The sequence below is a fragment of the Toxoplasma gondii genome, chromosome XI (genome assembly GCF_000006565.2).
Source record: "Toxoplasma gondii ME49 chromosome XI, whole genome shotgun sequence".
In the NCBI taxonomy this organism is placed as follows: Eukaryota; Apicomplexa; class Conoidasida; order Eucoccidiorida; family Sarcocystidae; genus Toxoplasma; species Toxoplasma gondii.
Window position 1 is genome coordinate 6226746 of NC_031479.1, and position 24874 is coordinate 6251619.

The following is a 24874-nucleotide window of genomic DNA, read 5'->3' on the forward strand; positions in this document are numbered from 1 at the left end:
TTCTGGCACCTTTTGTCTGGGGCGAAGTTCCTTTCAGATGCACTCCACGTTCATAGCGTGCTTGCCGTTGTCTGCCAGACTGAACCCATATACCCCCTTTGCGTACTCGCCACTAATTTGTGGGTCTCTGTAGTTGCTGAACCGAGTATTGCGCACGGTGCTGATTTGTTCAGGGACCGCTACAAAGATGTTACCAGCGCAGCACTGGCGAGAGAAACTGCTTTAGGCGGTGACATTCAAGAGCCCCCGACCGTGCTGTTTTACCTTCCGTTTTGATTCCCGCGACGACGCGATCCGCGTCGTCAAAAAATAGCCAGTACTAGAAGCGAGGCACTTGCTCGAGGAATGGAGGAAAGGAAGCGAACCAGCAGATAGGTGGAAACTCCAAACGGTGCTACTCCTAAGCACGGCGCACAGCGAGAGAGCCACGATACTCAACACACCGTGTGGTCAGCGCAGCCTTTGAGTGCATCAAAGCCGTTTTCTTCCATGTTGGCTGCCCTACCTGGTGACGACCTTGAGAAACGACGCTAGTTGCTCCTCCACCGAGTCGGTTGTCTCCATGAGTGCGTCCACCACCACAGGCGCAACGGTCATGTTTATCCACGTCAGGTGAAGCGCGAGCCGAAGCCCCGCCGGGGGGGCTTGGGTTTCGATCCACCTCGCATTGCCCTCGTCTGTCTCCTGTGCGCGTCCCCTCTGTCTTGTCCGCCGCCTGCGTTTGCCTCGTTTCACCTCTTCTGGAGACGGCGACCAAGTCACCCTGAGGCGGGGAGAAGCCAGCGGCCTCGCGCGACATGCGGCGGTCTCTGGTAGACCACGAGAGAGCGGCCAACCGGCTAAACTCTGTGGGTGTTCCTCGCCAAAGGTTTCGCTGTGACGCTGCAGCCAAGGAGAGATCTTACGAGAACAGCAGACAGGGGCAGAAAGGGGGTTCGAATCGGAGCTTGGGGATATATGAGAGGGTGAGACGACTGCAAACATCTGGTGCGAAATGAGGTATAACTGATTCAGCACAAAGTTTTTGAAGTAGGCTCGTGAAGGACCCACAACACCCAGTGAACTGCGCAATGTGGAGTTCCGTCGTCTGCCAGGTGCCACGAGTCTTTTGGCCTCTCCCTCGATTATACGGTTTGGGCCTGTTGGGTCGGTCTGCGGACGTCGAGAGACCCAGGAAGTTCACTGAAGTGCTTCGGTTGAAAGACGTTTTCTTGCTGTATCTGTTCCACTGAAGAAAATAAAGTTCTAAATCGTCTTCGTCGCCTGTGGAGAGAGCATAGACCAACGCGGCTTCCTGTCTACATTCACTCTGGAAGTGATGCCTAAGGAAGAATGCGACATACTCGAGCGAGGGTTCCACTCCAATTCCAGAAAAATGTGAATTCATTTGACTGCCTTCTTGTGACCATCGATCTGGGAATCTCTTCCTTGTGGACGACAGTTATTCTGCTCCCACACTTCCATATCATCATGAGCGTAAATCCATCCGTATATATATATATATATATATATATATATATATATGTATTTCGATCGGTTTATAGAAGACGACTTACGTAGGTGAGATGCACGGTCAATTGGCATGGTTCGACAACTGACTCAACGGCCATCATGGATTGCCTGTACATTTCGACAGCGACTGTCATCTGGAAGGATGCTTGTAGGTCGCCTACGCGGTTCGCATCTTCTTCTAGATCTTCATCCTGTCGTCGGTCTCTTGGCTCACTCTCCCATCCTCTGGCCTCTTGGTAGTTCCGTGTGCCGTGCATTGTTTTCGACCGGTTTTCTCCGTTTTCGCTGCGCTCGTCTTCTCTCCCTGCGACGTCGTTTTTTGCTCGGCGCCCTGTCCCCCGCAGAACGGTCGCGCTCAACGGGGCGAGAACGTAGGAGAGGGTCCTTCGTTTCCCTCCCGTGACTGCACGTTTCTCAGCTGGAGAAGAGGAGTGGAATGCGCATTTGGAGAAACCGACAAGGCCATTCTCGCCGATCCTCGTCTCTTCAGTGTGTCGCTCTCCACCGAGTTGACGGGGAGTGGACGCACCAGAAGACGCGGCGCGAGGCGCGAGAATGCTGGACAAGAAGGAGGCGGGGTCGCGTGTCTCCTGTCGGCGTCGCGGAGAGATGGACGGAGAAACGAGTCTCCTAGCACATTGTCGAGGAAACCGGGAAGCGGGAGCGCGAAGCCAGGGATCAACAGCTCGCGAAGGAAGCGAATGGGGGCGCAGCAAATCAAGACGGATAGATTCAGAGCGACGAGCGTAGAACAGCCACGTCGCGGGAGCGGAAAACAGAAACGGATCGCTGTGAAAAAGCCTGAACACAAGGACCATCATCCGGGGAGAACTACGTGAACGGCAGAGCAGAAAAATTCAAAAGAGGAAACAGACTCACACACGAAAGGGCACTCGAAGAAAATGCGAAACACGACGACGCATTTCTGCGGCTTCGCTACCGATGACCGGGAAAGGCGCAGATGCACCTCACCGTCGAGTTCCAACCACGCCTACCAGAGAAGGCCAGTGTATCCATTTAGACTTATATATATATATATATATATATTTATATACATATATATATTTATATATATATTTATATATGTACCCCTAGATACATGTCTTTCCAGACGTGCATGGACATCAGTGTCTCTACAGGCTGATCTTTCCTGGAATGCTGTAGAGTCTGTGTGCGGTATTGGTTTTTGTGAGGTCACCCACCGAGTTCCCGAGCTTTCTTTCGCAGACGTATGTTGTCACTTTGTGCCTACGTTTTTCGAAGTCGGACGTTCACGTCCTCGACTGTTAGGTGCACGGCTGCACATTTGACTTTAACGCTCTCGACGGTGATCGACACCTCCAGGTTGAAAGCGAGCGCGCCGACGGCATCCCACAAGGCCTCGAGGGGAGACTTGACTGACGCGGAGGAAGACGTCGCTGTGCCTGCGCCTTTTTCATTTGCCGCTGTTCCTCCTCGAGGTGGAGTGAAGCAGTCTGCCACAATTCTGTGGTCGAGCAGTCCGTCGGAAACCAGAGTGCGAGGGGTTGGTGAAAACGAGAGCTTCGAGTCCTCCCGTAAAGACCGTTGCCTGCTTGCTTTACCTGAATTCTCCACTGCCGCTTTCCAGTCCTCCACACACTCTTCGAGGCATCGCGAGTCAGACCCGCTGGCTCCTGGATCGATTTCCGTCGCCTGCAGACGCGGTTGGCCGCTCGTGCTTTTGGCCGCTTTCTTTGCCCGAGCTTCGTCTAGGAAGTCTTCGGGGATAGAAACAAACGATAGTGGCGACGAGAGAGAGGGGCGGGTGTGTGAGGCTGACAACAGCAAAGTCGCGCCTGACTCCTCGGGTCGAGACGCTTTCCGTGCGCCTGGCCGGCGACCGGAAGACGCGCGAGGTGGCGCACAGGCGCAGGCAGGAGCCTCAGCACCGGAAGACAGCCGTCGGTCCAATGGTTTCACAGTGGCGTATGGGAGCATTTGGAGAGCTGGAAGCGCAGTCGACATACCAGACGGCAAGGCGCGACAACGACTTGCGAATGGTCTCAAGGAACGAAGCGGAGGCGAAAAGGGAGGGGGATGAAGCGTGGAGAGAAAAGTGAGGAAGCCGGAGGCAAGGAAAGCGAGGGTGCCGAGATACCCCACGGCCTCACTGGTGATGTTCATCTGAACACAAAAAAGGCGAATCCGAGTTTTGAAGCGACAGAAAAGACTTTTATGTCGCCCAACCGAGGAATCGTCTTCACTTATTCGACCTCAACACCAGACGACGAGTCGGTGCCGCGAGTGACGGTGTGTCTTTAAATGACAATATTGTGCTACACTGGCTTCGTCCTCTATTCTCTGTCAAGCTGTCGGAGCCCTTCGAAACGACGGTCGCCTATGTCAATTCCCACGCTGTTTCTCCCGGTATATACACAAATGTAGAGGCAGGTACATACATATATATATTCATTTATACATATATATTCTTACATAAATACATACATACATACATATGTATAAATACATACGTACATACATCTGCATGTGTCTTTGCAGTTGAGCAGAGTCACCTGCAGTGTGATTGCGATCCACTGTCACGTCTCATTCCCCGCTGAAGACGGAAACGCACATCTCCTCTGGCCTCGCACTTTAATGGGGTATTGCTCTGAATCTGTTGTCATATTCAGAGGGCACCTTGCGCTTGCCTTCCCGTCGTCACCAGAAGGATACGTTTCTTTGTCCTCGCTTTCCCCTTTGGTCAGGGAACTGCAGACCTCAGCGTGGTTCGCTCTCTTCTTACCATTATCGGATGAACAACGAGGTTCCCTATGACAGCGTTGTGAGTCGACTGTGCACCGTTGGACAACGGGGATGAATTAGCCACAGACTGGATGTTCTCCACGCACTCTGTGTCTGTCTTTCTCCGTAGACTTTCGAGAATAGTTTCTGCGCCTTCCGCTTCTCTTCCCTGGTCCGTCCCGCAAGCGTCCCCCTCCTGGCCTGTCCCTACTCCTCCTTTATGGTTGTGGGCCTTCCTAGCCTCAGGGTCTGGATGTCTGCGGTTCTCGGACGTTGCGCGGCCAGGCCTGTGTCCTCTGTCTGGCAGGCGTGTCGCCCCGTTTTCGCTTTCTCCGCGTTTTCCGTCTTTCGAATTTCCCCCAGTCTGTCTCATCTGAGCGCGTAGCGTCAGGGCAAACGGTTCGATCAGTCGCACGTAGTTCACTTGCTCCCGAGGCGAGGAGCTCATGCGGCCCATGGCCGAAGAGAAACCTATCCTCCACTGCCTTTGCCGTTTGCCAACAAGAACCTCTCGCAGAAGACGCCATGTCGCCAGACACAAGGACGGCAGTGGCGCATCCTGGGCAGACGCAGTCTGCGGCTCTTTGCAGAAGTCCAGGGTGCTGACGGGGACTTTTAGCTTGCTTCTAAACGATCCTGGAAAGCTGATATGCGTGCGATGGCTTGGACCCGAGGTGGCACCTAGTGAGAAGAAATGTCTGTCCACGCCGTTTCCGCCAACCGTTGAGCGCCTTTCTCGAAATGTTTCATCCATTTGGGGGAACCCCGTCGGTGGTTCTGGTTCTTTCTCTCTCTCCGCCTCCTTCACTCTCGCGCTGCTGTCCTGTGTCCGGGGACGACCAACCGTGCGGGGTCTGTGGCGCGACGAGAGACGCGCGCCCTCAGACTGAAACGAGAGAGGTTTGCCTCCTTCGGAGGGCTTCGGAGAAACTGAAACGGAAACGCGATCGCGTCCAAAACTCGACAGCAATTCCCACTGCGAAGCTTCTGCCGTTCTCCGGCGTCGTCCCTCTGCATGAGAATACCGGAAGCCGTAGGAGCCTCGCGACAGGCCCACCAGGTCTCCTCGCCTGTGGCTGCCTTCAACCAATGCAGGAAGTAAGAGAGACAGGCTCACGTTCTGCACAGAGAGAGCTACCGTTTGACGCGTGTGCACTTTGGTTTGATACCATGTCTGAGCCCACGGCGCATTTCCCTCTTCTGAAAGCAGTTGCACTGTACGCCGGAGATCTGTCGCCTCTCCGTCTCGGGAGTCTGCCTCTCCTTCTGATTCTCTCGTCTCGCCACTGTCTGCTTCGCTCCCCCCCTCATCGCGCCCCCCCTCATCGCGCCCCCCACTGGCGCCGCTCGCACTGCGGCCGCACGCAACCTGAGACACATTGAGATTCTTCAAGCTCTCGAGGTCGCCCGAAAACGAAGCTGAAAGCAGACCAAAGTGCACTCCGGAAGACAGATCACTTTCCTGACTCATGCGGCTGCCTTCGAAGGAGGTCGAGCTTTGCGGCACCAACGCATGTCGGTCTCTGTGTATCTCTCTCCCTGAGCAAGACGCAGGCAAAAAGCCAGCAGCAGGAGGCCCCAGAGACGGCCCAAAAGACAGGGAGGGAACGCGGTATGTCTCGGAAGAATTTCCAGAGCGTATGAGCGTGCTAGACACCTCCGAACCACTCGCTTCTCTCCTCGGATGGAGAGAGCAAGGTGGGGGCGATTCGCACAAGGTGGAAGAAACAGACGAAGCCTTGCAGTCGGACGCGAAAGGAGGAGACACCGAAGGCATGACACAATGCTGGAAAGACGCAGAGACAGACATGTCGATTAGGCAGACTGGAGGGGGATTAGAAGAAGCGTGGAGAGGAAGGAGAATAAACGTCAAACCTGACAGAGACGAAGAAGAGCAGGAAGACAAAGGACAAGCGTCGTCGTCTTCAACAAGGCCCCGGATTCTTGGAGTCAAGCTATAACGACGCATCCATCGTCGGTCTTCTCGATGGACTCCGTCTGCGTCTCTCTCCGTTCTTTCTGAAACGTTTCTGCCTTCTTTCTTCCCACCTTCTGCCCCACAAAGCCGGAGGCGCCGCCCGTGCTCTCGCCCAGCAGCAGACAGAGACGTACCCACCAAGGTGCCGGAGACATAATCTGGAAACTGCTGAACAGGCAAAACAGTGAAGGGAGAAGCAGTAACGCAGGGAAGCAGAAGCTGAAGGTGAGGAAGCAGAAACACACAAGCCACGCTCCAAGGTGGAGGCTGAGCAGGTGATGGAGGCAGAAGAGGCGGAAGCTGAGACGCTGCTGTACTTCGCAAGTCGGAGGCGTCAGAGGAAGATCCAAAATCTGAGTGAGAGGGTGATGGTCGGCGTTGGATTTCTGCAGGAGCCGCGCAAGAGGTAGGTTTCGCCGAGGAATGTTGGACCTGAGTTACCAGGCCGCTGCACGAGGGAGATGAAAATGAAGAAGATGCAGACGGACAAGCGGAGTTAAAAGGCGGCGAGGCGGCGGACGACTGTTCGCTTAGGAACGCGAATGCATCAGCGACTGCTTGGACCCAAGCTGCATTCCAAAACCGAGACGAAAAACAGGAACATAGGTAGAGACAGCACACACAGAGCAACGCCAGAAGGGATGGCAGTCGGAACTGGAGATGAATTGGCGGGCTCCTGTGTCTGTTTTTTCCGCCCTTATAGCAAGCGACGAGGAGCAACAGTCAGAAAAGTTGCATTCACGGGAAGCAACGCCCCGAAACCTCTCTGCGCACACACATGTCCGGTTTTCTATTGAAAAGGTGGCGGTGTGTGGACCTGTTCGTGCTGGGCAGCTGAGCAGGGGAGCCTTTCTCTCCGTGAGGATTTGTTTGTTCATATCTGTTCTTTTCCGCATCAAAGCCGGAACAGGCGTGGCGAAGTCCTCGCCTTCATCGTCTCACGCAGGTAGGCAAAATGGTATCAACCTTTGCGTCACTCACACTCGTCCTGATTTGTCTATCTGCATCTGCGCCGTGTGAAGCTGAGTGCGAGAGCGTCAGACTGAGCGAAACCTGTGAGAGGAGACTGCCTTTGCCTGGGTTCCCCTCGATCCTGCCGCGCCTACCAACTAGCTGGGCAGTTGCTTCCCAGTCGAGTGCAAGCCGGTATTTGCCTAGGTTGGCTGTGAGTTTCTGGGAGAAGTCGAGGAAACAGAGATCGGCTTTGATCTCCCATGCGTTCTCTCTCTCCTGTCCCAATAAATCTCTCGTGTGCTTCTCGCTTCTCTGCTCCCCTGTGTCTCCTCGGGGGTTCTCTTCTCGCTCATCTTTCTCGGCTTTCTTATCCGTCTCCCGGTAGTCTGTGTCCTCCACTCGTCCTCTCTTGTTCTCCGCTGCTCTCTGCGAAACCTCTTCGTCCTGCCCTTTTCTCTCTCTTTCTTTCGCGGTGTTGCGCTCGCCCGCCACAAGGACTGTCTCTGTCTCTGTCGGCGTCTCCGCGGTCGCCTTGACTGCTTCTGACTGCGACGCGAACGACTGGCGAAGAAGCGAGACAAACCCCAAGCTTCGATTTGTCACCACAAGCTCTCTGGGTGTGTGTGCGAGTGTCTCCGTCTCAAGCTCTGTCTCCAAGGATGCCGGATACCTGTGGCATTGAAGGTGCCTGAGACGCCAGTGTGGGCGCTTTCCCCCCGCCTCAGTGTTGGAGACGCCTGTACCTGGGTCCCCAACGGTTGCACAACGTTCAGATCCTTTCAGCGTTTTTTTCCTGTCTTCGTCATCGCCATCACCTCTGCCCCCCTTCGCCCCGTGATGTAAGTATTCCCCCGTTGCCTCAGTTTCAAAACGGAATTCTCCAGCTTCTGTGTCGCATGCATCTTCTGCTCCTGGCTTCCTGTCGCTCTCGTCCTTGCCCCCCCACCTTTCAGCAGATCTGTTGTCTCGCCGTCTGCAAAACGAAGAGAGGGTGTGTCGAGACACTCTGTCCTCATTTTCCTCCTCGCATTTGCCCGAGGCAGCTCGAGGGCGAGGGGGTGGGAAGACCCAGCGAGCTCGCGTCTCTGTGAGAGGACTGGAAAGCAGAAGAACCGCCTCCGCAGCTGAAGGCGAAAGCGAAGCGGAGGCAGACGAAACTGAGAAAGACGAGAAAGGCGAGGGCGAGAAAGCAAGGGTCGAGGGAATGTTTCTTCTCTGTGTGTTGATCCGCATTCGGCTGTGGTGCGGTGGAACGGATCCACGGGGAGAGAGTGAAAAGATGACGTCCGATCTCTGGGCACACGGAGCTCTGAGCAGAAGACGCGTGAGCGGTGGAATCAGAAACAGGGAAGGGCAAGGATGGATGTTTTCTTCTCCGATTGGAGCAAGAAAATATACGGCCTCCAAAGGAGTCAGGGAGGGAGACGTTCGCGATGCAGAAAGCGCATGCCAAGCCCCCGAATCACGCCGGCGTCTTCTTTGGTCAGCGAGTGACATCCGTGGAACTGTCTGTGTGTCGCTCGAGACCTTGCGTCGTCGCGGAATCGTCTTCGGTGAAATGTCCCTGGCGAGACGGCCTTGCTGAGATGAACGAGCTGGAAAACCAGTTGACGATGGGGTAGCTGGAGACTGTGAAAAACTCTCCTTGGAACGTTTTCTTTTCTCCCGTTCGCCGTATCGTTCCGATGAGACGCGCCTCTCCTGTGAAGCGTTTTCACTTGGTTTCCGCCCTCCAGAAGGCTTCCTAGCCCGGGATGGTCCCCGCATACCTTCGGCGCCTTCACCTTGTCCAGAGATCGTGTGTTGTTCAGACGCCAGTTCGCTTTCCCCTCTTTGCTTCCTTTGGACGGCACTCTGGTTCGCCTGCTCTCTCCGTCTGCCAGTTTGGTTTCCATTCGTTCTACCGTCGACCCCGACAGCGTGCTGCCTCTCGAATCGATGCTCAAACGCAACAGACCTCCGCTGTGCCTGTTCGTCGTCACTTTCGTTGCTTTTCCTGCGCTTATCTCTCCCAGGCTGCTGCACCTCAAACTCTGAGAGAGTCGATGTGTAAACAGCGAAGTTTGTGTCTCGCGGCCTGCTGCGTTCGCCTCGATGGAGTACAGCCTCTCGACTGGCATTCGAGACAAACCTAGAGCTGCTTCGATTTCTGTTTCTGCCACGATACTCTGACTCCTCCTGGTCGCATGGAGAACTGTGCCGCCGCTTTTCACTGGGTCTTCGTAGGGAGGAGGGCGCAAGAAAGGGGGAGGAAGAACAAGAGGCGGTTGGCAGGCTTTCTCTGTGTCCAGGCGAATTAGGCGAGCGCCCCCGCGTCAACGGAGAAGACGAGAGCGAGGTGTGCGGACGGGAGAGAGAGCGATACGCTCGCGGCAAAAGAATGGAAAAGGATTTTGAGCCGACGGAGAGGGAACAGCGTGTGTTGCTCGTCTCCACGGTTTTTATCGTCAAAGCAAATTCGTGTGTCAGCAAGCAGGCACGGAGACTCCAAGCCGAGGACGCCTCAGGAAGCACAACAAAGTTTGGGCAACCTTCCCAGCCTGGAAACGAAGGGCGCGACGACGCCAGAGGTGACTCGAGAGACGCAGACACAGGTGACGGAGATTGAGAAAGCGACGGGGTGAGAAACGGTTGTTTGTTGTTTCTCAGCTTTGGTGGCGCATCAGATAACGGAGAAGCGAAAGCAACAGAGTTCCAAGAAGATTTGCACCTTCTAGTCGATCCTGTTGACGAAACGTATGAATATTCTGGAATACTCCAAGTCAGCGTTTCGCCGTCTGCTGTTGCTTCGAGGTTGCCTTCGCTCACCATGCTCGCTCTCCCCTTGCGCAGTGCTTCTCCCGCTTCTCGTCCTGAAAGGCTTCCTCCCTGATGATCTGGACGCAGTGGCCGCGAGCACTGACCTCTGGTCTCGCTTTTTCTCTCTCCGTCCTTGTCTTCACTTGTGTCCCCTCCTTGCGAATCACGCAACTGACTCTCTCCAAGTCTCCCTGCGTCTCTGCACCGCGAGACATCGGCAGCTCGTCTGTCGTCCTCCCCTCGACGGATCGTTGACGCAAGAGACAGAGTCGAGGCGTCTGCCTCAGGCCCTCTCTCGGCTTCTTCTTGTCTCCCTCTAAACGGCAGACATGACCACAGACGCACGGAGAGGGAAGAGACTTGAATGTGGAGCTCCACGTTCACCAGTCCAGTGCTGGAGTCTTCGTTTTTCGTCGCTTCTGTCGCGCGACTCCAAATGTGCCTTCGATCGGAGTCGAAAGGCATGGACTGAGGATCTTCACAAAAGCCGCTAGCAGCGCTGACCCGAGAATCAGGAGGTCTGCTGGATCCCTTTCCCCGCGTCCTGAGGCGTCTCGCTCCCCTATCGTTGTGCCGCAGCTCTCGCCTCTTCGCCTTCTGTCTCACGCGCAGCACCGCATTCGCGGAGGGGAAAGAGTAGGTCGAAACGGACGCCGACGCACGCGCCCGACGAGAGTTTCTTCGTCTGTCTCCCTGAAAAATGCCAGGAGGATGGAAAGAAGCAAACGACTGTTTCCTGGCTTTCCCTCTCGCGTCGAAGACCTCCTCGCGCTTGTCACCATTGGAATTGGTCCCACTCTCCGTTTCGATGGTTGCCCTTTCTCTGCACCTTCCCAGCTTCCGCTTCAAGACTGGCCGGAGTCGACGTTTTTTCAGGGTGCGACCAACGCGACCGCGAGACGTGGAAGAAAGCGTATCGTTTGCATCGACGCTTCCTGTCCATTCTAGATGGTTTCGTCTCGATATGCCCCCTCTGCATCTCTGTAAGTTCCGTTGTCCTCCCTCTCCGCGTTTGCGCTGACTCCGCCCGCTGCTCGGCTTGTCTCGGTTGCCCTGCGGCCCGGCCTCGCGGCTCCAGATCCCATTGAGGCTCTTCTCGTCCTTCTCGAAGTCTGGGGCCTCTTGTAGGCTTCGAAGCCTTAGCTTGCCTGCGTTTCGTTTGCGTCGCGAGTCTTCGCTCTGACGAGCCAGGGCCTTGTGAAGACGCCAAGATGTCCGATGGAAACCATGCCAGAGTCCCCAGCCGGGCGCCCGACGGTCTTCTGTGGAGACACCGCTTGGCGCGGGGCGAAGCAGGGCACCGGACGCCAGGGAGAGCAGCGCGGACGAGGAGGAAAAAGAAGAAGAAATGAGGAGTGGCTTTAGTTCTGCTCGAGACGACGGCGTCACGCGAGGAAGAGATGGCACAGACGAGACAGAGCGATGTGCAGATTCACAAATTCTGTCGGACGAAGACCGGGAGCTTTTTCCTTCCTGCCCATCTCCTGTGGTCTTATCGTTTGCCTCTTTTGCCTCATCCTCCCACTCGCCTTCATCCCACACCGATGGAACGGTGAGAGACGAATTCGTGAACAAGAGATGAGGTCGTAGATCTCGCCGGCCGGCATGCTCTCTTCCCTGTTCTCGCATTCCTTCTCCTTCCTGTCCGGCAGCTGCCTCCACCGTGTTCCCTTCTTCTCGATCCTCCCCGTCGGTTTCCATTGGTCTACTTTCTTGTTTAGCTAAGCGTGAGGAGGGAGAGAGGAGACGGCTGCTTCCCCGTCTGGGACCAGTCGCCGGTGCTTCGCCAGCCTGCGCTACATCAGCGTGCTGTTCGGTCATCCCAGCGCATGTCTCTGGGGTACGTTCGCGGCGCAATTCTCCGGCTTCGGATTTGTGTCTTTTCTCCGTCGTAGGAAAGAGGTGACGTTCGGAGTGAAGGCCTCGCGGTCCCCCCGTCTGGGACAGAGACGTAAGTTCTTCGCCTCGCAAGCCGGCAGAGCCCGACGCTTGAGGCTCCACATGTGTCTCCTTTCCAGCAACGGAGGGAGCAGCCGACGTTGCGGGGGGTGCCGGAGAAGCCGGCGAAGCAGCGAGCGGGGGAATCGAAGAAAAGGCATCGAGCAAGCTGGCAAGAGGGTACACAAGGTTTCGCAGATCGTCCTCGGATAGATCGAAAAAAATCCCTCTGAGGCACAAACAGAAAACCGGAACGACAGTGGAATGCGCCAAGTGGAAAAGAGTTTAACTGAGACAATGAAGGCCTGGAGACATAGGAGCGTAGGGGCTCAGAAGATGGCGAGGGAACAGAGCGCAGAAACAGCAAACTGCTAGGACAAAGAAGGGGGGGAGCACGGAGATATACACAGCGTAGAAGGGGAAAGGTATAGAAGCTCCTCTGTAGCGCAGAATGGCAGAAGCGGCAGAAGGCTAAAAATATTTCAGGCTCAACTCGACAGTCTGCACAATCTCATATCACCGATATCCCTTCAGAAGCGAAACGGATCCCCACTTCCAAATGCCTACGCGACGCCGAGGTCATACCCGATTAGGTTGTCATCCCTGAGCATAAGCCGAAAGGCTGGAAGGCCCTGAGCTCGAGTCAAATGGCATACATCCACGAAGAGGCGAAAGGATGTAGGATAAAGGAGGTAGAGGGGTGAATGGTCACCTCTTTGAGAAGAGCGTTTGTCCGCAGAAGCGGAGACTCTTCGGCGGCGGGGAGGCGATTCGGTGCTGGCCTCTCTACCTTTGTCTCCGGTATTCTCAGCGTTACCTCTTCCTCTCTTTCCCTTTCTTTCCTCTGATGGTTTTTCTTCATCACTTACTCCCTCCCCTTCTTCAGCCCCCTCTGCCCTTCTTCTCTTCCGCATGTCGCTTGCTTCATGCCCACTGCGACATCCTGGAGTGTTGGCGCTTCTCTTCCTGAGACGCATGCAATTGAGACTTATTTCATGTCCCGGAACTTCATCCAGGACGTTCACAGTATCAGAGGGGAGAAGGGCGCGCAATCCTTGTGGGGACGAGTCCTCATGGTGGGGCAGCGATGATCCATGAAGCGAGGAAGGCGAGGGACAGTCGACATTTTGTTTTTTCTCTGCGGTCCCGGCCTCGGTATATTCGAAGCCCAAAGCAGGAGACGAAACGAGAGCAGAAAGCGTATCTCTTTCGCCTTTGCGAGTACGAAGTGAGGAAGTTGACGAGCCAAGCACCTGCTCGGACGAAGAATAGGAATCTGTCAAAGTGTGTCTCCCATGCGTAGGAAAACTTTCTGCATGCACAGAAGTCAAGGGAGAGACTCTGCTGCCACGACTTCTTCTCTCTCCACTGTGTCGTCGCCTGTCCTTTGAAGCTGTCATCTTGTTCTCCTCTCTTTGGATTCCTTCATTTCCTCGGTAAACGCGCTCCGACGGTGAAGCTGCGGAAGGAGATTTGACAAGCAGGCGGCTGCTGTCTGATAGGCGACGACTGCCTCTCTCCCCTCTGGAAAATGTGAATGATCTTCCTTGGCCTCGCTTCCTGTCGGCGGTCGAGGCTTCGTCTCTCTGCTCATTTTTGCTGTCTCTCAAAGATGATCCACTCACGACTTGCTCGCTTTCCTCGTCTCTTCCCCAGAGCTCACGTCCGTCGTTCCGCCCTCTCCTGTTCCTCTCGTCTGTCTCTCCTTCTGGGCCCACTCGTGGCTTGGAAGGAGACAGGGGACGACAGGAGGCGGGCACAGCTAGTCCGGTCTCAGAGAGGCGAGAACATGTCTCCTTCGTCGCTGGATCAGAGGCAGATAGTGCTGCGAGAAGCTCACCGCAGGAGCTACAGGTGCATGCAAAGGAAAGAAAATAATCGAAGGCAGAGGCGTTTCCGACGCGAAGAACCGTACAATCCCCGCAGCCGAAGGCATATCTGTCAAACAGGCGCTCTGAACAGAGGAGAAGCGAGGGAAAGGGAGAAACTGCAGGGACGGATTGCATGTTTTTGCCTTGTTGCTTGGCGCCTGACATATTCCATTCGTCAGGGTTCTCACCGATTCGTAGACGTTCGTGTTCCTCTCTCCTTTCGTCTCCTGAAGGTCCTGGGAGGCTTGCAATTTCTCGAGTGGTTGTGCTGTTCGCATGCGCGCTGGCCCACCCTCTGGTGTTTCCCTGGACACTCGTCGCTCTCATCGATAACGGAGCACCGAGCCGCGAGGAAGATTCCGACGAAGAATGCAAGGGAGAAAACGAAGAAGCGGACAACTCAGTGGCGTCGACTCGGGGAAGCTGTAGGTGCGAGTCGACGCAGACGGCCCCACACGAGAAGAGCAGTCCTTCAGACGCTTCGATGGACTCATGAAATGGAAGGAGGAGACGACACGGCGCCTCAAGAACCACGCAGAGATCGGAACAAGAATGCGACGAATTTCCAAGGGCCATCTCGGCCAAGTACGTCTCCTGCCTTGTCACAGCCTCTCGCGCAGTTCCCTCCATCCTCGCCAGCAAATAGCGTCGTTCCATCGGCTCCAGAGCTTTCAGAAGAACTTGCACCATCCGCAGCGCCGCCGCGGGGCTCAGCGTGACGAGGATAGAGTCCTTGAGGTGTACGTACAGTAGCGAGTCCGGAGTCGACTTTTGTCGCTTCGCCCACATATCCCAGCGGAGCCACCCGCCCTGTGTGTCTCCCTGGGACGGCGGAAACATCGCAGGGCCGGGATCAGCAGCCGCCGATCCGAAGAAAGAAGAGAACAGTCCAGAAGCGGCGGACCGTGCTTCCAGTCGGGAAGGTCGGAATGGTGGAGACGGCAAGGAAGAACCAAGCGAAGACGAGGGCGGTGAAGCTGATGAGGAGAGACGGCGGGACGCAGCAGCACCCGAGCAAAGCGAATCTCCAGAATACGGGTGTGGCGTCCACGCGGCGACAGCAGAGAAGGAAGGCAGCGGCTCTTCTCCACTCGAGTTTCCTCTGTCTCTCTCCGCGCCTCTGCTGACACATTGAGCAGAGAGTGAGGGCGAGGTAGGATCGGGACGCGTGAGGCCTGAAGAAACGTAAGAGGTCGCTTTATGTTGGCAACCTGTGGACCAGCGCGAGTAGGTGGAACTGGGCACACGCGGGTCACAGGACGAAGAGTCTCTCTCGGCTGCTTGCTCCGCGTCTGTCGCGCCGGCGACGAGCGTAGACTGGAAATGGGCAGAGAACGAAGACGAACCGCCATGCGAACAGACGGATCGTTGTCCAGAACCCCCAGGCAGGGGTCCGGTGCACGGAAGCGCTGACGAAGCGTAACACGGCGAAGGCAGAGAGGCGAGGGGAGACGACAGCGACGCGGAGCCGAGAGAGGACGGACCGGCCAGGAACGGGCACCCAGCTTCAGGTGGCGCAAGCGTGCGAAGCACCGTACGATGCGCCAAATCTGGGGACAGAAAATCTTCTATACTCACGTCTTGAAATGCGACACAAGTCGATGATCTCCCTTCATCAAAAAGGCTGAGAACACACAGAAAAGGGGAATATGCGAACGCACAAACCGCGGAGACTTATGCGCGTCACCAGATCTATTGTGGTGTGCGTAATATATGCATATATATATATATATATATTACACATTGGAAAGGAGAAACAGAGATGAAAGTGAACCATAAGTAGATCGATAGTTATATACATAGACACGCGTTGCGTTCGCTGTCTTCACATCAATATGAACGCGAAAGTCTGTAGATAGCTGGGAATACTAGTCGGCAATATCCTCGGCATACAGATGTAGATCCAAGCTGTGTTCAGCTTCCCTTGAAATCCGTGAAACATAAGCGTGATACTTCCTCCCTTACTGCACCTCGGCACCTCGCTTACACGCTGTGGAAGTAGCCTTTTCGGCACTTGAGAGAGAGATGCTCGTCTTCCGCTTCTGAAGGTCGAAGTGTGATTTCCATGCAGTCGAAAACGACAATTGTCATGACTGTTTTGGTCAGTCTTTCTTCTGACAAATTATGCACTACACGCATCATGTTGTCGCTCTCGCTACGTCCTCCCTCTTCCCCCTTCCGGCGCTCGCACCTCCTGCCGTTCTTTCGTAGATGCGCTCGCGAACAAGACGGGGGAGGCCGCAGTCGACCTGCGGCTTCGTCTTCTTCTGTGTCTTGTTCTTCCTGTCCAGAGTATTCGTCTCCTGTCCAGAAGTCACCTGTTTCCTCTTCGTCATGTCCATTAACTGTCGCAGCACTTTCACGGGATCCCATCTGCCAGGACAAGGGGGCATCCAGGGGCGACGAGATCGAAGCCTCCTTGAGGCGATCTCTAAAAATGGAGAAGACACAAGAGGGAGGCCGATCTCCAGACGGACGACCTCCGATGTTGTCCTGACTGTTTCCTGTTTTCTGGTTGACTTCGTCAGTATCGTCCGCGGCAGTCCTTTGAGGGGGCGAAGCTTCAGCGCCTCTGCAGATCTTGTCGGAGTACGGTGAGGAAGTAAATCGAACAGGAGCTGAGTCGTCTTCACAAACAGGGCCAGTCCCAGGAACGGTTTCCCTTCTTTTCTCAAGAGACGAATTCTTTTCCTCGGTGCCCCATATTGTCCAGCTCTCCGCAGGACTATCCAGTGTCGCGAACGTTGTCGGATTTCCAGAGTTTTCACAGAGTGACGGCGACTCTTGGGCAGGGTAGAAGAAGAGGTCGCTAGGTGTTTCGTGTCCATCTTCTTCCCTTCTGAAAGGCGTTTCCCCCACGTTGGAACCGACGGTTCGAATCGGCATCTGCCCAGTTTTTTCGAGAGAGAGACTTTTGTTTTGCTTTCCTCGTTTGTTTCGATCCTGGTCCCAGAAGGATAGCCCCGCTCCCCGCAGTCGTGAATGGTCTCCCCGCTTTTTCTTCTTCTTGGTTCTTCCTGTCGGAGCCCCGTTCTCTGGCTGTCTCACTTGGTCCTGACTTTCTTCTCCCTCCTGCATCAGACCTTTCAAGCTTTCGAGCGCTTCTGTCCGTATTCGCAAGATATCGTCTACCCAGTACGTTTCTTCGAAGGTTGCGATGCACTGGTCGTCTCGATCGTGTCTTGTTTTTCTTCGATATCCACGCTCGACGTCGCCACCTCTTGGCTCCGTGTCGTTATGTCCCTGATTTGTTTCTGCGTTACTTTCCATGAAGGGAGGCAGGAGGCCAGACAACTCTTCGGGAGCCTCTGTCATGGCCTCTGGCACACCAGCGCCCCCCCGCAGTTCTGCCTGTCTCTCTGGAGGCATCCGTTCGGCAAGGATAGGCACATGCACGTGAGTCGCCACACGCCCTTCGGCTTCTGCAGTGCCTCTGGCCTTTCCGTTCTCGTTCTGTCTCTCGTCGGCTTCAGAGGGACTTTGGAGACAAGGGGAAGGGTGGTGGCCGAGAGCGTTGACTCCAGGAACAGAGCGGCGAGGCGCCAAAGCATTAAGGGGAAAAGAGAGAGGTTCTGTCGTCACCTCATCCGTTTCGTCGAGTAGAGAAGACAGAATTCCGGCGTCAGGCGTCGCAGCCTGTGTGCCTCCTAGCGTGTCCTGAAGAAAAGATTTGAGCTGAGAATACCTCCCGTGCGTTCCGAGATACGTTGATGTCTTTGCCAGCAGTCGCCTCCTCCAAGCTAGAAAGTAATTCCTCTGCTCTTCTGCCGGAGGTTGCTTCCTCCTAGAAAAGGAACACAGAAACACACGATAGGGGGGAACGAAAAAGGTGAACTGAGAGATTGCGTTGCTGAGAGATAGAGAGAGAGTGTGTGTGTCCTAGACTTAGGTATCCACGTTTGAACGAATGTACAGAGTCCTTTTCAGGTAGAATCCATGTGCATGCAAGTGTGAAACCGAATGCGAATGAAAGGATATCAACAGTTGTTTAGATGCGTATTGGCCGCCTAGCATAAATGCGTCGGTTCACACACGTGGATGTAAATTTCTTCGCACACATATACACATACATGATTATTTATTTACACCCAAAGAGACAGATGTAGAGAGAAACGAGGGAGGGCATACCGACGTAGTGATGTATACAGATAAACTGCTTGGCGCAACGTGGTATAGTGTGAGCAAAGAGGCATTTCTGATACACGTCTTCTGTGCATGTCTCGTTTCGCCAGCTTGCCAAGATGCGTTGTGGTGTTTTGAAGAGGACTGGTATTCACAAAAATGAGAATCCTTTGTATCCCTCAGAAGGAAGTGGTACATGCTCTTTATTGAGTCAGACTGACATCAGTTCCAACGCAGTGCCGGAGATGAGATCTCCGTAGAGGAAGATGTTGTAATCGATCCACTGCAGAACAGTGGCCAGCTGGTCCATGGTGGTCTCGATGCATGCATGGGAGAAAACAAAGTATAGCGTGAACGCGGGCAGAGAGGTATCTTCCGCATCAGGCTTCCACGTCGGCTTCTCTTCTCTCGTCCGGGCTCCTGCAGTCTGTTTGTCGCCTGCATTCTCTGCTTGCCTCTCGTCGCCTTTTGTTATGAACGCCTCACTCTGTGTGTGCTCTGAGGTCGAATTCGGCCGCCCGGCGGCGTGGAGTGCGTTTCTAACCGTCGGACTCCCTCGGTCCCCGTGTGCTTTTTGAGTCCCCCCTGTGCCTGTCGAATACGGCTGAGATTGTCCTGGGATGTTTGACGACACTGACCGGGCAGACACGTCCCCGCGAGACCCTCTGAAGACTTTCGAGAAACAGCCGAGGTCTGCGATGGCTCGAAGCGGCCGATAAAAGATTCTATCGGAGAACGCAAAACTTCCTGGTACAGCCTGCGCGGGGCGACTTAGCATGCGGACTCTCAGCTCGAGCCTTCCTGGGCGGTAGAGGTACTGGTGCTGCGGAGCGCTTGCTTCTGCTCTTAGAGTCATTTCTTCGTGGGTGTACAGATCGTACACGGTCAGCAGTGGCCTTTTATCTGGGTTGTCCATGTCTGTGTCGTCTTCGCAACGTCGCCTGCCTGTCCCATCCTGTGTAGCCTTCGAACCTAAAAGGGGCGTTGTCCCCTGCGGATCACCATTACAAACGGAGACTGGGCTCCTATCTTGTGGGTCCCGAACTGAGTCAACTACCCCATTCGCGTCGCATCCGCCATCTAATCGAAGCGCTCCGGCGTGATTGTCAACTACACGCCTTGCTAGAATCCTCTCGGGTGCGTCGCCCTTCGAGGCAAAATCTGCACTTTCAAAGCCGGTCAGCTTTCCCCTTCGCCTTGCCACTCGGTGGCGCGACCTGTCGATCCATTCATCTGTTCGCGAACCGGTGAGTACCTCAGTATCAGCGACAGGGTGTTCTCCCGCTTTCCTCTGTCCATCGCGTGTCTCACCCCTCCGTCGGTACTGTCGAGACTCGAACGGCCGCCGCTGGGAAGCACTCGAACCTTTTTCGGCCCTCTGCTCCCCTTTGTTCGACGAATCCTCGCGCCGACGTGGCGGGTCCTCTCTAGGTGAGGAGACTCGGCAGTCTTCTTGGTGCGGTTGGTAATGTTTGCGGGACTTAGGAGGAAGAAGTGAACTTCCAGGATTTCCCTGTTCCACTGAGTCGGTGCAGTCTGTCCCACAGCTGGAGACAGAGGGCGGAGTGTTGCTCAGGCCTCGAAGGTCGTCATTGTGTAAGTAGTTTGAGTCTGGAGAAAGCTGCTCTGCTCCATCATGGAGGATATCTGGTTTTTCATGATTTTTGTTTGTTGGCCCAGTGGGTCTGACTGCATGCTGAGATGACCGGTGGGGGTCAGACAAGTCCGACGACCATCTCTGACTGCTTTGGGCCTGGGCCCGCATCTTCGTTAGGCGCAACAGCAGAGCCTTTCGAGCCGAGGCCGGCTGAGGAAGCCATGGTGAACAAGGGCCTGCTGGTGTCAAGGAGTCTATGTAAATTGCCGAGCCAGCAACAACAATTTTCCTGAACAGGATTTCGTCCGTTTGAGAGAGTGTCGCAAATCCGGCCCAAGAACTGCTCTCTTCTGGCCAGTCTGATCCTCCTGACAGGGACGAAATTGATGCGGTAATAAGCCTCTTTGTCCAGGTCCAGAGAGACGAGTTAGGAAATCCGGGAGCGAAGGACGGCCTGAAGCTCGAGCTCTTCCCTGCTCGTCGGCGAGACTGAACATCGCACGAGTCCCCGTAGCAGCAACGGTGCTGGTGGTGATCGGGCTTGGCAGCGGGCGGGAAGAAGCAGTAATCCGTTTGAGGGGCTGTTTCCTCATCTGCACTCGTTTCGTCGTAAAGACCCTGTTCGCCCCTTAAAGGCGCAAGGGAAGAATCCAAGCCTCCCTCGCCCTTATAAGGCTCCCAGTTCTCGTTGCACTGAACGGTTTGCACATAACGGGCACGCCACCCAACGGCGCGCATGCGCCCTGGATTAATCTCCGCTTCTTCCAGCCGAATTTCCAATCGTTTCACTCTCACCTGACAGTTCACAAGACCAACACGCTACCGAGGTGATCTCGACTTGACAAGGCGCGCTTCGAATTCGCTTGACAAGAAGTGAGCGGTCAGATGAGGATTGAGTGCCCACCAGCTCTGCTTCAGAAGAACATTACACGTTGGCTGCGTTGTAGATTTCCCACTTGCAGACCCAACAACTAACATTCAAAGGTAAGTTTTTATCCTACCGACACAAGCGGTTCGCTCAGTGCCGCCAACGCTACAGAGATCACCGCCCCAGCAGATTACGCAGTAGACTTGTATAACAGTGTTCCCGAGTGTGTGTTGGAAAAAGAAAACGGCGGCTGCGCTTTGTGCCCAGGGGGACGGAGGCTTCGCACCCTTCAATAGACGCGTACGGAGCGAGAATTCGTAGGAATCCTGGGCGTTCTGTGGGGAGTGTGTACCACAAGGACGAGTACGGGTAGAGAGCTTGAAGACCCCGCGGCTCGGGAATATCGTGGCAAGACAAAGGCTCACAGAACGGTCGATTCCGCATGTCTGTCACTGTGGAGCAGTATTATGTAGAAGGACAGAGGCACGTTTACCACAAGTTGTTTTTTTGGATATAGACACGTCTGCCGTGGTAACAGACATTTATCTCTCACCTCAACGCGGCCTATCAAAGTGTACGCGAGCTTGTACAAAAATCTGGTTGCGATGCTTCGGTCGATCTTCGCGTACGTGAGCACTTCATCTGTAGCCAGACGAAGCTTCTTCTGCTCAGACAAATTATCCCGTTCAACCGCCACATCCCATTCGTTTGTCGGAATTGTGGTGGCGACGACTAGGAGGCCGTCAGCCTCTACGACGACAGGGTGAGATAACAGGCGAAACCAGTTCACCTGTAAACAACGTTTCAGTCAGGAGTTACTTCTCACTAGTTTCACGAGCATAGTAGGGTCGTCTGATTATGGGCAGAGGTTTGTTTCACACAGCGTTCCTTTGTGTTGGGCGAGCCTTCGCCAGCTGAGGTCTGTTTCGCTATATGAACAGATCACTGACCACCAATTCCGGGAGTGTTGGCAGCTCTGTTGTTCAGTCTCTCACGCACATTCATTATAATATTTAATCCTTCACGGTAAAGGCGAAGTCCACTGTGCCGCGGATTGCTACACGTCAGAGTTTCTGTGAACTGCCAAAGCAGCTGAATTTCTTGCTCTGATTCTGCTGAACGAGGGGAGTCAAGTGAAACTTCGAAGGGCACTACAAGGCGCTTGACCTCCTCTCAGCGCAGTCGGGGTTTTTTGGAGACGGTATGTGTTTCTCAGTTGTCTTCCTCACCTGCACTCTTAACTCCTTGAGCACGCCATAAGTAACGCAGATTGGTAGAGAGTAGGAAGCCAATATCCTTTCTTTAAGGCGGAGTTTCTTCAGAACCAGCTTGCCGCCAAGCAAAGATGCTTCAACTTGCTGACGTGAAATTGTCTCAAAAACTTGACACAACACTGCGTTCAGTTGCGATAAGAGGAGTGACGACAACATGGTGGCTCATTCGGGGACACCCAACTTATGCGTCGATAATGTAGTGCTCTCTACGGTTCCCGCCGTCACCTGATCGATCCATCAGGCAACCGTAGAGCAGTGTGTTGAGAAGCGGAAGATTCACTTACTACAGTACACATCAAAATGTCTACAGTAAAAACCGATTCGCAAGACGGCAGTAAGACCATTCTACCAGAGATTCGCTGACGGACATCATTGGGTTTCCTCCTGGCTGATGTCACTAGAGAAAAATGATTTGAAAGGGATTCGAACAAGTTGAATGTGTGCCAACGGAAACCGCCCTTGGCTGGAGGCATGCATCAACACTGGCGGACGGGATGCCGACCAGTCTGCATCATCTTTTCTCGGTCGTTGCGATATAGAAGTTGTGTGGTGCTATTTGTCTCCCCAAGCTTGATGAGGCAACAGTTGGATGAGTCATTGAAGGATCAAAGGCTCAGTTTCTATCAAAGCTTTTGCAGCAGTAACCGCTGAACAGTAGCTGCGGTAGGCATATGGAATGTAGAAGTGTTGCTGTGATTTCGTCTTTTTGCTTGTGGCGGCAGAGGAACTACCTCCGCCGTTGTCACCCTCCGATTCAAGGAAAAGAAGGCTCTAACGAACTCTAACGCACCTGACTGTGACATGGCCCTTTCTGACGACCGGCACAGGAGATAACAGTGTCTCTCAACGTGTGGAAAAGGGGGCGCCGCGCTGCCTTCTGGTTCGGTTCTTTTTCTGTCTAACATTGATATTTTCCTTTGAAAAGGCTTGCTTTGGCAAAAGCGTTTGTACAAAACTGCTTCCGGTGGTTTTCTTAGAATGTCTGGAGTTTCCAGCCAGATAATGAGTTATCGCAAAATGTTCTAAGAGACGTCCCCACGGCTAGCGAGACGACGGAGGCACCAAACATGATGAATTCTCAGCCTAGGGACAGTCAAAATGGCTGTGTGATAGTCTGATACAATACGTCCGTCGGAATTGAGAGGGCTTTAGAAAGGGGAGCAATCAATTTTCAAGCTTCTCCTCAAGCAAAGAGGGCGTGTGTTTGTTCCCGGGGCATCAAGTGCAACAGCGTGGGAAACCGAACAGTGCACTTCAACACTCGCAGACAGCAACAAACACAGGAGCGTCCCCAAATCGGTAAAAGAAGTTTTGAGGACGAGGCCCTCGGAAAGGTGTCGATTCAGCAGACAAATTTAAAGTGGCAAAAATACCGTTCATGCAGTTCGACGGGCCGCTGACCCCAACCGGTCATGATGCACCTGGAAGCAACTCCAGCCAAAACGACGTAGAATGCGCATACATGCTTTGTGTACAAGGCACCGTGATTTGCTTTCCCTTGGTCGTTTTTTATCGTTTTTCGAATGCCTTCTGTAATATGTCTGCCTGTGCACTCCAAGAAGCAAGTGATTTCGCCGAAGGCTTTGTGTGGCCGAAACATGCAATTTAGCGTAAGCCACAAACATGGTGTGCGGTTGGGGGCCCGACAGTAAAGATCCCTATCGCGGTCTCGCATCCGGATCAACGTTCTTTTTTCACCGAGCCGGAAAAAAAACAGCGACGTCGTTCCACCAATGACGTCCGTAGTAGACTCATTCTTAGTCTTTCTGGGTCAATGGTAGAATGTTGGCGACGGCACCGAACTCACTATCTAGGAAGTGTAAGAGATAGCACAGTTGCACAGTGACTCTTGCATAAAACATAAATACACTAATAACACCAGGGTGTCGGTACTTCAAAAAATACCGGAATTATGAAACAGGTGTCCGAATGAAACAGGCACTTTGCCCATTAAGGTCGACAGTGCATCATCTCGCATAAAGTTTTCAGGATTCGTAAATTATATTGCTTCGCTATTCACAAAGAAGAAAACATCTAATAAGCTGGGCGTGCTCTAGTGCTGATACTGCCGCAGATAATGTTGTGAGTTCTAGCTGAGATTGGGGTGGCCGTGCGATCTTATTGGATCTCACTTGGGAGATAAGTTTCGGCCATCACTTTCCTGTGGGATCGATTTCGCAATACACCAGTCGAGGAATGGCCACTTGTGCAAAATCCGTGAGAGATCGTTGACACATGTTCCAGTCTGTCTTGCACATGTTATGTAAAACTGGGAAGTACGCAAATACCGGAGGCGTTAGGCATCTGCAGGGTTGTAGATCATTGAGTTTTTTCCATACAACTGCACTTCTCGCAGATTGGTCCCTCGATGTCACAGCCCGTCCGCAGGCCGCGGTGAGTTGTATCGTTTTTTGGTAGATGCAGAATTCGCGCCTGTCTCTCAAAATGACAGGCGCTAGTGGTCAGACCATGGGCTCGCCGCTGGAAGAAAAATACCCGCTGGAACTTATCTTCTCGCCATGCGTTCCACAAGCGTGGCACTCTGATTCATATGAAAAGGAATTATATATCTAAGGAACACTGTATTCTTGTGGCGTTCACCCCAAAACCTTCACCTCTTATATAGTCACGTAGAGATGGACGGTACAGAATCAGCCCCGCGCTAACTGCAGATGCCTGTGGGGCATCAAAAGCAGTGTTGTTCCTCTTCTCAAGCGGCGGGAACCAGCGGGTTTCCCCTTAATTCTTGTCCCGCTTCGCTACTCCTGGTCTCCCGTTTTTCGAGCCGTCGTAGAACTTCTTTGAAAGAAGAACGTGGATAACGCAGTTGCCTCTACAGCTGCGAGTTGCATCCCCACCCACTCCAACACGCTGGAGAAAAAATCCAATGTGGTACAGTGTCGTCAGGATTTTCGATGCTCCCGCTTGTCGTATGCCACATTTATGTATGCCTGCTTCCAAAAAGGTTCCACACTGGAACACTGCTTACGCCTCCCACCAGATGATTGAATCTGACTTGAGGAAAAACATCCGATTGTTCTAAGCACACCGAATGCCTCCTAGCCTCACTGATAAGTATCAAAGGTTTCCCGTCTGCCTCTGTCGCAATCGAAGACTGTGAACACTTGTGTGCAACCGACTCTTCTGCCGATGGCCGACGCGCCGGCAGCCACCATGCACGTGGCAGCCGGGTGACGA

The 24874-nt window shown here is 54.0% G+C and overlaps 2 protein-coding genes across 2 annotated transcripts in view; both read right to left on the minus strand.

Moving 5' to 3' along the window:
• The window catches only part of TGME49_216335 (hypothetical protein), a 30909-nt gene extending 18627 nt beyond the window's left edge, over positions 1-12282 (minus strand). Inside the window, exons 1-5 of the mRNA XM_018779727.1 lie at positions 7360-12282; positions 4277-6822; positions 2765-3657; positions 1557-2313; positions 506-900 (exon numbers count right to left, since the gene is read on the minus strand). Of these exons, the coding sequence (XP_018635241.1) occupies positions 506-900; positions 1557-2313; positions 2765-3657; positions 4277-6822; positions 7360-11827 (9059 nt within the window). The 5' untranslated portion in view covers positions 11828-12282. The remainder of the gene's footprint in view (positions 1-505; positions 901-1556; positions 2314-2764; positions 3658-4276; positions 6823-7359) is intronic.
• A 205-nt stretch (positions 12283-12487) lies between these two features.
• On the minus strand, positions 12488-24652 carry TGME49_216290 (hypothetical protein). Its single transcript, XM_018779726.1, has 5 exons — positions 21632-24652; positions 20956-21192; positions 18576-20227; positions 16007-17599; positions 12488-15439 (listed from the first exon to the last, which is right to left on the minus strand). The coding sequence occupies exons 1-5, from the start codon at positions 21830-21832 to the stop codon at positions 12508-12510; spliced, it is 6615 nt and encodes a 2204-aa protein (XP_018635240.1). The 5' UTR covers positions 21833-24652; the 3' UTR covers positions 12488-12507.
• Between the last annotated feature and the right edge of the window lie 222 nt (positions 24653-24874).

Excerpts from the sequence above, each read along its gene's own strand:
- TGME49_216290 (XM_018779726.1), bottom strand. The coding sequence starts at position 21,832 with ATGTTGTCGTCACTCCTCTTATCGCAACTGAACGCAGTGTTGTGTCAA. Across the intron at positions 21,193-21,631 it reads TCAAGGAGTTAAGAGTGCAG|GTGAACTGGTTTCGCCTGTT; the intron begins GTGAGGAAGACA and ends CGTTGTTTACAG. Across the intron at positions 15,440-16,006 it reads CTACGAAAGAACGGCAGGAG|CCTTTTTGATGAAGGGAGAT; the intron begins GTGCGAGCGCCG and ends GTGTGTTCTCAG.